This window comes from Malurus melanocephalus, unplaced genomic scaffold (genome assembly GCF_030028575.1).
Source record: "Malurus melanocephalus ecotype Western Australia unplaced genomic scaffold, MMel_1.1 scaffold_17, whole genome shotgun sequence".
NCBI classification, from domain to species: domain Eukaryota; kingdom Metazoa; phylum Chordata; class Aves; order Passeriformes; family Maluridae; genus Malurus; species Malurus melanocephalus.
The window spans coordinates 4000424-4015879 of record NW_026623249.1 but is presented as its reverse complement, the minus strand read 5'-3'; the positions used below and the strand labels follow the sequence as shown (position 1 = coordinate 4015879).

The 15456-nt window shown below is 42.8% G+C and overlaps 1 protein-coding gene across 5 annotated transcripts in view; it reads right to left on the bottom strand.

The window, feature by feature from the left end:
• The window catches only part of ZC3H7B (zinc finger CCCH-type containing 7B), a 36825-nt gene extending 26173 nt beyond the window's left edge, over positions 1 to 10652 (bottom strand). For 3 of the 5 annotated variants that reach the window (XM_057388992.1, XM_057389011.1, XM_057389004.1), the window contains exons 1-7: positions 10596 to 10652; positions 8671 to 8704; positions 8097 to 8294; positions 7072 to 7230; positions 4211 to 4291; positions 2697 to 2756; positions 1241 to 1283 (exon numbers count right to left, since the gene is read on the bottom strand). In XM_057388992.1, coding sequence (XP_057244975.1) covers positions 1241 to 1283; positions 2697 to 2756; positions 4211 to 4291; positions 7072 to 7230; positions 8097 to 8294; positions 8671 to 8704; positions 10596 to 10648 — 628 coding nt within the window. In that variant the 5' untranslated portion in view covers positions 10649 to 10652. The remainder of the gene's footprint in view (positions 1 to 1240; positions 1284 to 2696; positions 2757 to 4210; positions 4292 to 7071; positions 7231 to 8096; positions 8295 to 8670; positions 8705 to 10595) is intronic. The other 2 variants (XM_057388998.1, XM_057389018.1) reach the window with 1 other exon arrangement.
• Between the last annotated feature and the right edge of the window lie 4804 nt (positions 10653 to 15456).

The following is a 15456-nucleotide window of genomic DNA, read 5'->3' as shown; positions in this document are numbered from 1 at the left end:
ATTAGCTGGSCGATAGCCACACTGAGCTAGATCTGACCTGTGATCTCTCTGCAGAACTGGGTTGAGTTAATCACATGACTTCAAGTAAAACATGGAGGAAAGGACTTCAAGAATTTGCATCTTTAAACAGAAGAACACAAAAAAACAAAACAAAAAAAAACCAAAAAAAAAACCCCAAAAATCCCCAAAACCTTGCTAAAATAATCTGAATCTGAAACTCTCAGGGTACCCATCCCCCAGCCCTCCTGGTGGCACACCATTCTCRGGGCAATGGGATAATACATAATTCCAGTGCTTTTGCCAAGATTTCCTTGCAGTAAAGGCTCTGTCTGCCTGATCTGCAGAAAAGGTGACATGCTGCTGTTACACCAAATCCACATTAGAAGAAAAGCTTACTGGATGCAGTCATTCTTTACTCTGTAATAGGAGTCCAGCTCATTTTAGCACAGCAAGTTAATGTGAAAAACTCCTTAATTCACAGAACTGGGTCTCATGATCTCATGTAGCAATCAGATACTGAATAGGCATTGAACAGAGAACTAACATGCTTTCCAAAGTACCCTAATAATGAAATTAACTTCTTTCTATAGWAAGAGCAGTTCCTACTTGTGGTAGYTAGTCTTCACACCTACCTTCACACGCAGTGCTACCTTAAAAAGGAACAAAGTCTGATGTGCTCAGAGGCACAAGTTCAGTGCTCCAGCACATAAGGTAGCAAGCCTTTGTACAGGGGCAGAGCTAAGATCACTTGTCAAGCATGAGAAAAGCAACCCTGTTAGTATTCCTTCTTCTCCTGGGTACCCAACCCTGAATTCGGGGCTCTCTGGGTCCCCCCCAATTCCTTTTGTTTTCAATTCTTCCACCTCAATGTTTTGGAGGACCACCTGCACTCAGAGCACAAGCAACCTTAACTTCACTTTATCTTGACTGTTTTGGCTTGGAGYAGAGTTTCAGAAGCTTTGCCAAGTGCAGCTTTGAGAAAACACAACTGAAGAGAGCTGTGTACCTCAGCAGACCCTTTTAATTCCCAGACGCATCTCTCACTGGGCCTGGACAAAAAGCTGTTTTTGCAAGAGATGCACTCCTTGCACCACTTTGCAGCACTTTTTCCTTCTCCTAGTTACCAAAGTCAAGAGTGCGCAGAAGAGACACAAATGCAGGTGATGAACCTCTCAAGCCTGCCAGCCTGGTCATGTACCATACTGAAGCCACTAAAATCTGAGGAGGGAGGTATCTTTACCTGTTTCAATGTCATCTATCGAGCCCAATCCAATGGAAGTAGTCTGCAAAGAGGATGTAGGAAAAGGGAGAGGAAAAATATTGTGAGAAATTAATCTTTAAACAGACATTCACACTTCACAGATGAATCTTTACTACTCCCAAATGTACATGACCCTTTCTTTTCCTTTATGGCCTCTTTTTGTGCTAGAACAGTAAAACCAATGAACTTTAGGAGRCCATTAATCCAAGGAACCTATTCATTTTTACCTTCAGCAGCAGACAAACTCTTGCTGGAAAAATCTCCCATGCCTGCACAATATTCAACCACGTGTGCAACGCCATGCATAGAATAGGGTATTTCTTGTRTGGATGAGAACACTATGTTCCAAGTCCCAAGACACACCAGTTGGTCAGCCCACTGCATGGGAGATCTCATTAGCCTGATCTTACACAACGCTCCTTTTCTTAGTTCACATATTTTGCAATCTAACAACCACAAACTTCACGAACAAATTCAAAACAGGAAAATGTTTCTGCCAAGACAACTGCTGACTTGGAGCTCAAGGCAAGGAATAAATTGAGTCCATATTTTACAGAAACATAAACAGAGGTAAGTATGTATGTATGCCTTTAGCTTAAGCTTAAAAAGACACAAGTAAAGCATTTGTCTTGTGATATTGCATCTACTACAACAGGTTTTGCATTATTTTCAATTCTTACAAAAGGAAGGATTTTCAAATTAAAAACTAGGCATAACTATTAAAGAAAGCCAACTGCCTTCCTAGAAACATGTGAAGCCAAATCATTGAACAGTGAGAGGTAAATGAATTCTTTAGTATCCCATCTTCTGACACAAAAGTACAATATTTACAGTCTTATTGTTTATTTTCTTTAAGGAGCACTGTCAAGTACCAAACAGCCAGTGAAAACAGCAAGTGCTTGTTTGTTGGGTTGGGCTTTTTTTTTGCTCAGGGTAGAACAAGGAAACCAGCAATTTCTTATATTTTACCTTAGTATTTGTATACTGCCCTACCCAGCTAGATCTACCAGGACAATATAAACAATACATAAACTGTGTATGTATCTTGCTCAATATATCACTGGATTTGATTCTGTGTCGTTCCTCAACAGTTACACTTTCTTACTTTTCCTTGTTAGAAGTGCAAAACTTGAAAATAAAAATTTATTTAAAATGCAAGAGAAAGCAAACAGTCACAATAACTAAGAAAAATAACCATCTTCAGTGATCTAATTACTGACATAAAAAATTATGTATCAGTAGAAATATTTTCAAATATTTGTCAGAAATATTTTCAAAGAAATTAACYTCTTGGCAATATTTCTTAAAAGCAGAAAACATTAAATAAAACAATTCAAACTGATAAGATAGTTATAAATTTGCATGTAAATAAAACTTTAAAGCATTTTAACAGCATAATCTATAAACAGTAACAACCACAGGATGCAAACTCTACCTGGTTTGATGAATTGATTGACATGCCATTACTGAGTAGTGAGAATGTTTCCAATTCCTGCTGCAAGGAAGAGAGAGGTCTTAGAGCAGAATTCAGCCCGTGAATGTTATAATCTAGGTAAATCTGGGTTACAGTAGGGTTCCCTTCCAAGCACTGCCCAAAAATAAAAGCCACCCCAAAAAGTTACTCCCCTGTGACCCAAGGGTACAGGTTTGTCAACATTGAAAAGGGATATAAAATTGCTCTGTACACTTCAGAACATCTGACCCACAACCAGGAGGCAGAAAACTTCCTTGAGAAACAGAGGGTTTGCTTTTCATTAAGAAATKACTACTTAGGGAAGGCATTACAGCACTGGAATGAAAGATTAAACTCAACACAAGAGATTGCAAAATGTTATCAAAATACCARTCACAAAATTTCAAATAATAGAAAGCATTTTTGAGATTTTAACTTTTATATTTCTAACATATAGGTAGTTTGAGCCCATCTCAGRCTAGTAACATGACACCAGCAAAAAATGTGGCAAGGCCAAACAGTGAACTGCTACAAAAGTATTTCTGCATAAACTTCCCTTTCTTTGAGACAGAATCATTTGGGAGTGTTCAGAGCCTCTATAAGATCAACGAGTTTTTTTATGGCAGGCACACATGAGGTTTGTTGGGGAGAGGATTAACATGTTACAGTTAGATTTACCCCAAAAGCTCTCTGCAAACTGGACGCCCACCAATCACTCCACCTCACGCTACAGAGGCGCCCCTCTGGAAGCGGAACATGCTGTTTGTTTAACAACACCGCCGCGCGGGGCCGAGGATGCAAACGCGAATGTCAGCCTCCACTATTAGYTCATGCTCTCTGCTCCTGAGAACAAAATCCGTGACCAAGGCAGCTTTATGGCTAGCAGTGGCCTGACGCCCTCTAGCTACATCCCAGGATACACATTCGAAMACCTACAGTACTCCAGTCACAGGAGCACTTCGTGTAGAGCCAAGTTAYGGATCCAGTCACTGGCGTCAGGCGTGTGTCCCTGTTGTTCTCCCACAGCACAACCCTCTTCCCTATCACAAAGAAGTGTAGGCCTAGAAATGGGGCAGGAACCTTCATGACCCACTGCACTACAAAACCAGCCATGCCTCCAATGCAGCACAAGATCCCACCCTTCTCATCCCTTAAGAGAGAGAGGACTGTGATGCAAAAGCTGCTTTGGGATCAGGTCACATACCCCTCCCCTGTGAAAAACACATGCGCCTACTGCACCGAAGTTTCTGCCGCAGCACCAGCCTGGCTCAGCTGGGGACTCAGAAAACATCCTGGCAGCCGATACAGCAGCAACAGGGTTAGAAATGGATCAATCCAAAGTGAGTCAGAGGGTCAGGAAAAGGAGGGTTGCCAGCAGCCTGCTAAAGAGTTTGCAAAGTTGTGCACACTATGGAACTGCAGAGCAGCACCTACCACTTCTGCAAAAGTAAACCTGCACAAGCAAAGAACAGCCTCTAAGACAAAATAAGTCATACCTGAGGTCTTTTGTATGCTTTTCGAACCCGCAGTCCCAGCTTCTGGGCAAGCTCCTGTCCCAGCTGTGTGACGCTTTCATCCTGGGGATTGAAACCATTGACAGGACACTTTCAGTATTGCCTTCGTACCACACAGAATGAAATAAAGAAGAATGCAGTTATGCACGCTRGGTTGCACCAAGAAGCCTCAACTTTAGACAGCAGCAGGTAGATAATTTCCAGAGCAGCCCCAGGAGAGTGCAGGAAGATCTCAGTGTTCTTGTCATTCAGTCCTGCCAAGATGCTGCAGTTGCACTAGGAGCTCAGCACTCATTCAATGCTGCAGAAAATCAGAATCAAATATCTGCTTCCAACAAAGTACCCACTCCACGAAAACAGGGTTCATGAGTCCCGCTGGCAAGTTGGCTGAAGGAGCTGCCAAGGCTGGCTGCTGATACAGCTTCCGCAAGGTCTCCMTGCCTGGGAAAGAGCCTGCATGTCTTCCCTCCTTGTCAGCTGCAGAGTTAATAATCAGTTTTGATATGCAGACTGTACTCATTAGCCTGTTTTGTTTGTTTGTTTTTAAAGCTGAAACCAAGTCTCAGTTTTCAACTTACTAGCTAGAAGGCATTTTGACTGCCTCCAGCTCCACTTAAACTCCCTCAGCATAGTCAAGCAGATCCTTCAGCTTTCCCTATTGTGTGGCATTTACCATCTTCCATGCCCAGTGCTCATGCCCACTTAGACAGCATCATGGGCTTTCTGCCCAGACTGACTACCTGCCACAGTCTTCCACACTTATATATCACCAGCAACTGATTCCTTCTGTTTTCTCCCTCTCCAATTGCAAAAATACCAGAGTACTTCAACAGTCTTTTCAAAATAAAAAGTATCTGCCCAACCTATTGTTATAGACATCCTTAATGTTCCAACATGTCCTCCCTCATCTTCAAGCTTAAAGCTTCTCTCTACCTGCCATGCTGGTCCTTCTAATCTTCTCCCTGCAGGCTGAGTCCTTTTCCTTTCAACAGCTTAGAAGCCTCTGGTTCTTAAAGCCCACCATCTCAGTAACTTTCCCTTCAATTTGGAGTGCCATTCTTTGAGTGTACTCACTCCCCCACATCCTCAGCATTAGTCTTGTCACCATCTTCACTAAACTCAGTGAAAACAAAATCCAGCTTGTGCATTTCCTCTTCTAAAACACCCCACGCCATACCAAAAAAAAAAAAAAAAAAAAAAAAAAAATCCGACTTCCAAACACCCAAGCAGTCTCCTAAGGATGAAGACCTGACCACAGAACCACAGAATCAGAGAATCACAGCACCTACCAAAAAAAAAAAAAAAAAGAAAAAAAGCATACCACAGAGGAGTATTAACTTCACCATTATGAAAACTTCTGCAAACTAGCAGCACTGATTATTTGCACCCAGAAATGAGGTAACTCTACTAGACAGTGAGCCAAATGAGTGGTAGATCCTTCATCACCAGAAGTTTTAAGATAGGCTCTGTTTTGGCCACAACAAAGTTCTCAGCAATTACAGCAACGCAAGATGGAAGTACTCATGTGATCCRGAGGGTAATGGAAACAAGAGTAAAATGATGGATAGCATCGCTTGCCTTTGATGGGGAGAAGGTTTATAATCTCTGTTAAGCAGGTAAGAAGACAATGGGGTGTGTTATTTATAAGACTGAATTATTTAGAATAGGGACTACACATGACTCAATATGGAGTTTTTTAGGCTGAACTCTCCTACCACAGAGAAGTTTGATAACGTGTCTGTAGACCACAATGATTGTAAAAATAATAATGGGAGCTATGTAACCATAATTATGTTGTTAAAATATAAATTACATTAAATGGCTTGACTACAATGTAAAATATAGCCAGATATGCCTTTACAAGAACACATACATTAGATGCTTTTGTTAATCAAAGGGTTTGTTTAAAAAACAGTTCCTTTAAGAAAACAGTTCCAAGCATGATACCTTTGATTTATTTTGATCACCCTGTTCTGCCAAGTCAAAGAAACTAGAACTTACAATCTATATAAAAGCAATAACTAATTGCTAACAATGCTTTCAAAGATTACTTCTCTAATGCTCACAATTAAGGAAAGTTAACTTCTGCTGAGGTGGATGCATTTTTCTTGTACAGCATTACTGTGATGGATCAGAACCAAAATTAGCACACTGCTCACCAGAATCCATGTAATCACAGTCTGGTTTCCTGTCCAGTATTTGGCCTAAGAGGATGCTCAACAAAAGCACTATTAAGAAAATATTTAGTTCCTAGTAAGTGCAGATAATCCCATTTGCATGCAAAAATTTACACACCTGTGAATATAAAAGTAACTGTGACATGTGATGTCAAGGACACCTTTGCATGTTCCTCAAGAAATAAAAAGCTTGATCATTTTACCTTAGCAATCAGTAAGTGAAATGTGAGACATTTTTATCCAAAACAGGAAAACCATAATGTTTTCCTTCCAGAGCTCCAGTTCCCATTTGYCGCATGCTCCTAGTCACTCCCATTAGAGACACAAAAGCAGCCAATTAAAACATTCTCACAGCCTTAGTTCACCTTTTGTTAGGGTAGGGGCTTGCTCTTCACAAACAGATCACGAACCTGCTGTCACTAACYGGTGTCTCTGGCTGGCAATATCTGCAAGAGGTGACTTGGCCTGAAGAAACAGGTCCATTTCTAACCCTGTTGCTGAGGACAAACATCTTTGAGTCAGAGAGGCRGAATTTCTGGGCATTAGTATGTTCTTAGGAATAGCCAAGCTTCCTCTTCTACTGTCCTCTGGCCACACACCAAGCATATTGAGAGAGGAAGGTTGGGAGCCACAAAACCCAAGATGAGTTGTATRTCAAAAACTTACATGTGGGAGGGASAGCAAGCATCTGCTATTGCACTCATATGCTTCTTTGTGTCTTCCAAGTTCATTTAAGGAACGGGCTTTCCGGAATAGCGCTCGGATGTTCTCCTTGTCAAGACTTAAAGCCTTCTCGCTGTCTTCCAGTGCCTTCTCATACAACCCCTGCATGGAAGAGACCACCTAGAGTCAGCTGAGACTAACAACTTCTCTGCAAAAGCAAATGTTCTATATCTCAGCAGAAAACTGGAATACAAATGGCAGGTGAGAGTACGTATGTTACCTCATGCACAGACCAGTGTGCAAACACACCTACATTAATAGAACATTTTGTTAAATCTTGCAAAACTCAAAACACTTCAAAGTCAATGAGTGATAGAAGTAAGGCTGCTTGAGCAACTTTATCCTGTCTCCCCCTCTACCTTGGGCACGTTACACTTGAAAGTCTTTAATTATGTGACTGCTTGCTAATTTTCAGGGAATCAGTGTCATTACAAACAGGATGGGCCTGCTTTGGGTTGTGCCATAAAGGAAAGCTGTTATATGCCTTAGTAAAATGGAAGCATGCAGCCTTTTAGAGCCTGAGTATTTCAGAATCCTTTTCCATGTAGGTACTGCAAGTTCCTTCAAGACCCAAAGCCTTCCTACTGTCTTCCAGTGTCTCATATGAGGAGGAAAGAGCTTTCAGAGCAATATTCAAACAGTATTCCAGAGAAACACTCGCTCTGTACCCGAGGACATTGGATAGTACTAATTCCCCACCAGTGTGGACCAGAACTGCATTGTCAGTACCTTAGGCCTGTCCCCCCTTCTTCACATCCTTCCTCTGGTCTCACAAGACACAGTGCAATAGTGAAGAGATATCAGATTTTTGACAATACATATTTTTTGTGTATTGCCATCTCCTCCAGTGTTTGAACAGGGAGAAAGCAAAAACAAAATCAAACCCCTCTTGACATCTTTTCCAACTGCACAGCACTGCAACCATGATGACCCCCTCGCTCCTGGGGATGACTTGGGAAGACACTCACCATGGCAAAGTAGCAGGCAGCTCGGTTGACATGTAGCTTGCAGAGGAGTTCCTTTGGGATGGTCACCTCATCAGAGGCTGCGTAATCTGCCACATTCAGCCCTTCTACGTACTGTACCAGGGAAAGCTTGAAATCCTTCTCCTGGAACAAATCATTGCCCTCTGCAAACAAGTTTCTCACCAGCTTCTGCAAAAAGGCCTGGGCAGCAGGGAGACAACAAATAAGACTCAAGAGGATATTCAGAGATAGGGGAGACTTCCCAATTTCCCTTTTTTTTCCATATGTTTTAGCAAACTTCTCGCCCACTAAGACAGTCTTGCCTCCCCACCCACCTGTAAAACATCAGACTTTTTGGCAGAGGAGAACAATTCAGTAAAATCCAGATTCTGCTTGAACATTAAGTGTCTTTTCCTTTCCCAGAAAGTTCTTACTGTCAGAACCTTAAAATTTTAAGTCATAGGGTGCCATACCATCCCACATTCTTCACTTTTGGTATGCAAACTAATGGCTGCACAACAGAACAAATCTTGCTAACTAGAGGGCTCCCAGCTTCAACAAACAAAATCTCCATTACCTCATAATCTTCTTGGCTTAGGGGTAATGTGGACCTGAAAAAAAAGAAGAGAAAATACTCATGAAACAGGCATCCATGCAACCAAGGGCTTTTGTCCAATGAAGAGATCATTTTTCTAGTCTTCTTTTGATGATCTCAGTGAGTTACTGAGCCTTTTATCACTGCAAAGGCAGCTGAGGCAAAGAGAACACAGTTAGGGGTCATCATGCTCAGTGACGGTCATAGTGATGTCAAATGATGGTCAAGTCTCAGAGGGACTTGAGATTAGAGGAGTCTTATTTATTTTCTGTGCATAAAGGACCCTCTGTAATGTGCCTTCAGACAGTCAAATAAAAAACCCATCTTTAATAAAGTCCTATGAGAGACTGCCATGAAGAATACAGGCATATTTTTTGTGCATCTGGCTCTAATGAGAGGCACCAGAGTGGCACTCCAAGATCTCCTCAAATCCTTTATGATACTAGAGACATACAGAGATAAGTGCAATCACTTTTCTCTGCCTTAACTTAGCCACATGCCTTTAGGGCCATCCAACAAAAGGAAGGGAGAAAACAATGCAGGTTCAGGAGACCATTTAACTCCAACTCTCTTGGCCAAGGTTGCACCACAACACTGTCAGTGCTTGTATGGATAACACCTACCCAACAACAGTACTGACACTTAAGAGAAAGGTTCTGTTCTTCAAAGYGGACCACCCAATTCATCCACGCCTGGTCCACGTTTATTTATTTTTTTTTCTTCAAGGACAAATCAATAGGCTCTAGAGGAATCCTTAGCACCTTTCATAGCCTTTCTCACCTACAGTGCATACATCATCTTATTGGTTACAAAATAAACATTTTTTAGATTTCATCTTATCACTCCTTAAAACTAAGTACAGGAAATGTCATAGCTTTGTAAGAAACATTCATGCTGCTTATAAATTTGGACTACCACTTTCATATCAAAATAAACCGACATACAGCACTGCTCCTGGTTCAGAGTGCAAGATACACCCCAGATACACAAACTAGACCTCATATTTCTAAATTTTYTTTTCCCCAGAATCTTGTGCATTTTTGTAAGTGCTACCCGAATAAACGTCACAATGATATATCTGAAACTGGGTTATCAGCCCCATTTAGTCTCAGACTGGGATGAAAATATCATGGCCATACTACAGGGTACAAATATGTAACATAGAAGATTTGGAGTGGGGGTGTCCTGCTATAGAGACACAGATTTCAGGTATAAYAATTTTAGAATTCAAAGAAGACCTTAAAAAACCCAAACCAATCCGATTACAATCTTATTAGTTCCCTACTCACCACAGAACTTGGACCTGAGTTTGAGGCCCGTTCTAACTCAAACACTGGAAGGGGAAATACTACTGTATTTTATAAAGAACTTGGATTTGTAGCTACCTAAGCAAACTCTACCCACTTCAAGCTCTACAAGGCCACATGATATTCACAGAAGAGTGATCTGAGACATCTACCAAGTTGGCAACTGTAAAACAGGCCAGGTCATCTATTTTTCCTATATGCACCATATGGGGTACCTAACAAGTTATGTACCTTGTTTTTCCACCTACAGAACTGAAACACTGTCTCCCTTCTAACAAAGATGGGATAACCTTGTTGAGAGCACTTTGAGATCTTCATGCTGAAGATGATGTAGAAGGTCCAAGTACTATTAACATTATGCTGACTATAAAGATCATCGTGGAACTGCAGCGGAGGACAAAACCCAAGGATACTGAAAATACTGAATTTCAAGTTTAGAGAGCTAGCAGGACAAGAAACACCCTGAAAAATCACAGTGAAAATCCTCAGAACCAGTATCTCTTTCCCATGCAGTGAATAGGAAAACCTCAGTTCCTGCAATCCTCAATAGAAAGACAACTGCCTCCAAATCCACAGGGAACACTGAGGCTGTCCACTTACTGAATGAATTGAAGTCCTTTCTCTATTTCTTGTTTCCTCTTCTCTCTCTCCATTATAGTTGCTGCAGAGGAAGAAGWAAAAGAAAACAACACAAAGTGAGTCATTTTAGGTCTTGCTGGCAATTAAACAGCACAGTATTTTGTTTGTGCCTGAATTTACTACTAACAAAATGCTCCAGACCAGATGCCCTGAACAGCAAAGCCCATGATTTATCCACACTGCAGATACAGCACGGCAAGTAGCTCACTACCAAGCATCTGCTTTTTCTCACATGCCACTGACAGGATACATGGGTAAAGAGGAATTACTTCAATTTGAGCTCTCTACTTGGGCTGCCAGTGAATAAAGCAATGGGAACCAACTGTTATCATGACTGCCTTCTAGGAAAGGGAAAAAACCCAACTACATCTTTGCCTGCACCAGCAATCATTTGTGCCGAGACCTTCCCATGATAAGCAATTCTGACCATTATTTATCTGGGACAGATTTAAACTGGTTTACTGAACAGCATATGAAACAAGTAATGTACATAAGGTACATGGAGTTACAGCACAAAGGGGGATGCAAAGGAAGGAGATGGAATTGCTTGCTGTAGTCTACATAAAATGACAGCAATGAAACTATGCAATGGGGATTTCATGCTGAAAATCAGCAGGCAAGAGCAGCACAGACTGGGGAACACTCCTTTGGAGACGGAACAGAGCCCCATCCTGCAGTGTTTTAAACTGGTGTAGGCATCACCTTAGGAAGGCTCAAGAGGGAATTATCTGCACRTCATCCTCTGCAGTTTGAAAGCAAATTTTTGAATGGCTCCTCAGTGGCCCTTCTCCAAKCTACACAGGTCTGCCACACAAGAAAAGAATAATGCAGGGGAGAAAGTATGACACTTCGTGGCAAAACTGAGTTGCTGGTGACAGCAAATTTCACATCAATCAGCTGTGACCACAAATAATGCTCAGAATTTGAGGAATTGGGGGACAAAGGCAGCAAGTACAGAAACACTGAGATGAGACAGATGAAGACACTGTACCTTCCAAGCCCAGGWTTGCCTCTGAAAAGATACAAGAAAAACTAAAGTAATTTCTCTACCTCTACACTACAACAACTTGGGAGAGCATTGTCATCCAGCTCCCTTTTACATTAAAACTATCCCTATCATTCTAAGGTATCTTGCAGTGTCAATGGCATGCTCAGTCTGAAAAGGGTGAAGGGGCCTTTAAGGTACATAAAAATCAATCTTGACTACTCAGCATGCCCTTATTGATTGTGCTCTGTGCCACGCAAAATGTAGAATTGATACCTGCCCGTCACTGAAAAGAAGAGTTGGGGGAACAGAGAAAGACTGAAGTGAGAGAAAGACCAGAAAAAAGTGGCAGCAGAAAGAAGCAAGAGCTTGAAAKTGTCACTGTGCACTTTGTAAGTCATCAGACATTAAATCTGAGAGCAATAMGGTTCAAGCAGCAGCTAGGAGGTTTTAAGCAGTTGTATTTGGAACAGGATGGGCAGTGCAGCAAGAAAGCCAACAGACAAGTGATGATCAGCATCTCTACAAATGCTTTTAACAGAAGTGATGGAGAAGCGCTGATATATTTCAGTACACCACCAACAGAAGGCCTGCATTAAATGATAAATAGCCTGGATAATGAGCARTCAGGAAGAAGGAAATTTAACAAGGAGAGTGTGAGGTTAATATGATCACTAATGATAYGGGCAGACAGGCTTGAGAGGTAGACAAGGAAGAGAGGCAATTCACTCAATTTTTCTCCTTGTATGAAATTCTGCAAAGAATTTGCAAATTCTCTTACAGGAAGTAAGAGAGAACAGAGAAGAAGAGGAGCAGTAGGAACCACTTCCTATGTTACAGCAAGAACTGGTTACTGTTGCTAGCCCAGAGAGAAGGGCATTCCAAAGTTACTGACCCACACCTGGAGTGCAGCTAAAGGACTACTGGGAATTGCTACAGAATGTCTCTTTTCTAGTCACCCAACTCTTCTAGCACCTCGAAGTCCCCCTTCTGTTTTTTCTCTCCTCACCATCATTACCACTACATCCAACTTGAGTATCTCCACCCTTGCTTCATACGGATAGCTGACCAACMTATTGTATCTCTGTAAGTCTCACAATACACAGCTACAGTTTGATACTTGCTATAAAACCCTCGTAAAAAGCAACCTTCTGTGCCCTGCATGTTATTTATGCTCTGCAGTTCTACCTTCATATTCAACACAAAACCCTCCATTGCCTTTAGACATAAACCACAGGCCTGATCTCCCCTCTGTTGCTCCCTGGTACTGTCTCATATTCCACCCTCCGTGCAATTGGGTGATCAGCTTTCTCTGCTAAAGTTCTGTCACACCTCAAGGCTTATGTCATGACTTTGCACATAAGACTCAGCTCCTCATGGTAACACSTTCAAAGTGTACACCATGTGCTGCTGCCCCAACAACTTCTTGAACACCTCACAGAAACAGTCAGCTTTCTTTCTCCTTCAATGTGACTCCACACCAGCAATCTCCTTTCCTGTACTGCCTGCCCCAACCACTGCAGGAGGCTGCCATTCAGACTCCTCTTGTTGCTCCTCACACCTCCTCCCCTGTCACCTCAACAGCAAACTCAGTCACTTCTGTGTCCCCACAGAGTTTCAGCCTYTTCACTGTGTTTCATTTAACGCTCAGACCAAGCCATGCACTCATTACACCAAGCAAACCCAAAACACAGTGAGCCACCCACATGAGCAACACTTCAGTTCTGCTGCACACTATACCACAGCTACTACATAATTAATTTTAAGTACAAAGCTTGTTTAGCTTTTGTTTTCTTGGTATTTTAAGTATTTTTAGAAACACAGTCAAAAGCATTTTATGCAGCATTGTGTCTAAGCATCCCTTTTCTCCCTCCCCACCAAATCTCTTTGTCCAGACCTGTCCACTCAAATCACCAGCAAAATTCAAATCCTGAGTATTTATATCCCCACTGCAAAGCTCTTATCCTTTCAGTCCAGAGACACTTATCCTCTMTGGTCCAGCATCTAGAGAGAACTCTATTCACAGTTCCTCAATAAGTTACAAACCATTTGCCAGACAGGAATAAAATGCTACTGATAGGAAGAATGGTTTCCTTGCCTTCTTCAGAAGGAAGCATGAGCCAGTGAACTGGGTGACTGAACCACAAACTGGGTGGATATGCTCTAGATGGGTAGATGGTAGAAACACAAGATAAATGTAAAGACTTGAATTTATCTCATCAAGGACACGGGTGTCATTCATAACTCTGCCAGAGCTGAAATTGGGCAAYGCTTTTCATGCTGTATTTCTGAGATGGCAAAGAGTTGACACTTGACCAACTTCCAGGCATTGACGGTAACATTTCARCCAGAAATAAGTACACTGAAATGCAAGTGACAGGTTGTAGAGCTGAGAGTGGAGCTCCCCAGGAAAAAGGCTACACTGGTCTGCACCACAGTCTTTCACTGGCTGCAGTTTGGYCACCTCAGTGGTGCAGCAGAATAGATGACTGGGCCCTCGTCARACAAAGAACAAGCTGCACAGCCCACTACAAACTTTGGCTCCTGCTCAGTCCTGCAGCTGCTTTCTGCCATGTCCCACTCCCTGGGCTTGAGTGCTTCTCACAGCCAACAGCTCTTGGATTCCCTACCACCATGTTGTGCCCACCATGCCTGACACCTCCACACCTCCCTGCTCTGGCCACCACCATCTCACATCCCAGCATCCCACCAAAGACACTGCTGCTCTGCAGCACCACTGGGGTCATTGGGATGCCACCAGCTGCACCCAGCAATGCTCCCTGCACCCAGTGAATGCAGAGCGAGGTAGCAACAACCAGCTCATTCCTCAGCAAAAATAAAAGCAGTGACTCTAAGTTTCCCCACGAGTGGGGTGTAGGTGGGGGCTAAAAGCCTCAGTCAACCACCTCAGCCCACATGAGCCCATTTTCCACTCCCTTAAGCCTTGTTCCACACATAACACCTTCATGTGTGACAGGCCACCCTTCTGCCCCCACTGCAGTGCAGCCAAGGAGTGAGGAGAGGGCAGTGGGGTGACACTGCCCATCTCTCAGCCACTCGCTCTTGGTTTCCTGCCCACCCAGGGKGGCAGCTCGCATTCCCCTGCCTCATCTGAAAAACTAAATCCTRGGGCTGGTTCCCACACGGTGAGCGCAGAAGCCCTCGCTCGCYTCCTCCCCCGACTGGCAGCACTAGGCCGCCGATCCCCGGCCTTGCGTAGAGGCCGCCGCTGAGAGAGGCACCACCTCGGCCACTGGAGCGGAGAGGGGCCGGCGGTGCCTCCCGCGGCCCTGCTGGGAGGGGTCTCCCGCGGCAGAAGACATCCAGGTTTCCCCGGGAAAAGAAAAACAAACCAAAACATACTCTTCTTCCTTCCCCACCCCCCATCCGCTTAAATAGAAATCACATCTCCRAGAGTCTGGGAGCGGGCATTAAGAGGAAAGAAACGAAAAAACCCCCAACACATAACGTCGCCTGCACCCGGAAACTGTCTAAAACATTGAAGAATTAAAACCAAAACAAAGAAACAAAACCCAAACAAAACCGAAACATAGTTTTCTTATTTGATAAACTTTAGAAGACCCTACTGAAGATGCATTTAAAAAGCAATTCCAAAGGGCTGCTCTGCCGTTTTCGTGGGGTTTGTACCAAACGAGGKGGAAACTGCAGCCTCAACACAGACCAGAAAACACATCTCGAACCTAACAAAACACGAACTGGCACAAACGCGATTATTACTAAGTTTTACATATAAACCCAGGGACTTTTCCCCTAGCTATCCAATTTTAGACTACTACCACATTTTTTTCCAGGGGGTGGGATTAGGATCTTTGACAA